This window comes from Pterocles gutturalis, unplaced genomic scaffold (genome assembly GCF_000699245.1).
Source record: "Pterocles gutturalis isolate BGI_N339 unplaced genomic scaffold, ASM69924v1 scaffold1737, whole genome shotgun sequence".
Lineage (NCBI taxonomy): Eukaryota > Metazoa > Chordata > Aves > Pterocliformes > Pteroclidae > Pterocles > Pterocles gutturalis.
The window spans coordinates 81,337-82,825 of record NW_010107600.1 but is presented as its reverse complement, the minus strand read 5'-3'; the positions used below and the strand labels follow the sequence as shown (position 1 = coordinate 82,825).

The following is a 1,489-nucleotide window of genomic DNA, read 5'->3' as shown; positions in this document are numbered from 1 at the left end:
GAAACTATTCATGTAAGAGATAGGTGGCAAAATTTCTGTTGATAGCACTAATTAATAATTCTGTGGTCTTCAAAAACAACCCAAGAGCATTTTAAGTAATATCTGCAATGCTTTATCCACATCATAATTTGGTTAATCCCCTCTGTGGTTTCAATTGAGGTGATTTTTCTCCACTTCCTTTCCCAAATGCCAGATTCTGCGCATCTGAACTCTTAAATACCTACCATATTCCATCTTGGAAGTGGCTCTGTTTCAAGGAGAGGAGAAATTTATCCTGTTTACCTCCATTCTGCAGAATGAGAGATCGTACAGCAAAAATTAAAACCAGATCCTATCTTGCCCTTTTCATTCACCTGAAAATTGGATTTATCCCAATTCCTTGCCATAAGGGTGAATCCGTATTGCCAGTTCTGAGACAATCGTGTGTTTCACTGGCAATATTCTCAGAATAATGAATTAGTTACAGGCCTGTATTAATGCATGGTGACACAGTGTTTCAGAGTTAAATATTGGTCCTTAGTGTTCTTAGAAAGAATAAAACTACACACCCCTTCGGCTGCAGACTTCGCAGCAGCTCGTGTATTAGTCACTTTAACTTCGCACAGGTCTACTAACAGAGCAGTCATAGTGTGAGTGTGGCAGAACCCCTCGCGTTACTTCAGAGCAGCGTGCAGAACATTTGACCCCGTTGCAACTTCCTGGTGTCCAAACTCTGGAAAGACAGATGAGTGTCAGCTCATAGTTATTTTCAGCTTTTGCTAATAACAAACTCATTGCCACCCTGTTTGAAAGAGTCCCTAGGCCGGCCGTGGTCTTTCTAACACATTAATAAGATTTTTTTTTTTTCCTCTTTTTATTTAACAGAAACAGACTTAGAGGATGCAGCAGGAAGTGGCAAGAGAAGAAGAAGAGAAGAAAGAAGGCTTAATTGAGTTTTATGATTCCTTCAAGGATATGTTTGAGTTCTTCTGTAAGAACACCACAATCCACGGCACCATCCGCCTTGTATGCTCAGACAGCAATAGGATGAAAACAGCTTTTTGGACTCTGCTTTTACTTGCCAGCTTCAGCATGTTGTACTGGCAGTTTGCACTGATGTTCAGCCAGTACTGGACCTATCCCGTTGTCCTCACCATGTCAATGCATTCCGAGCCCAAGATGTTTCCAGCAATTACCATCTGCAATCTGGACCCGTACAGGTAACCTGGGCTTTTCTCTTGGCTGGAGTCACGTCTTCACAGTCACAAGGGTTTGGGAAGGGTCATCAGCCTTGTGACTGGAGGCTGAAGGCAGCGGGATGCCAGTAGAAGGAGGTCTCTCTGCCTCACAGAGGTGGAAAGGGCCTATTGTTATTTCAAAACTGGTTTTAAGATAAGATCTCGTTGGGAATTGCACAACAGCATGTAGCAGTTTATTTCATGCACTGAGTCAGGATAGAGGGAACTCTGCCTTGTGACTTGGTTCAAGCTGCTGACTGATTCAGTGCTCT

General features: G+C 42.7%; 1 protein-coding gene across 1 annotated transcript in view; it reads left to right on the top strand.

Annotated features, from left to right (window-relative positions):
- Positions 1–879: 879 nt before the first annotated feature.
- The window catches only part of SCNN1D (sodium channel, non-voltage-gated 1, delta subunit), an 8,510-nt gene continuing 7,900 nt past the window's right edge, over positions 880–1,489 (top strand). The window contains 1 exon segment of the mRNA XM_010088144.1: positions 880–1,199. Within this exon segment, the coding sequence (XP_010086446.1) occupies positions 880–1,199 (320 nt within the window).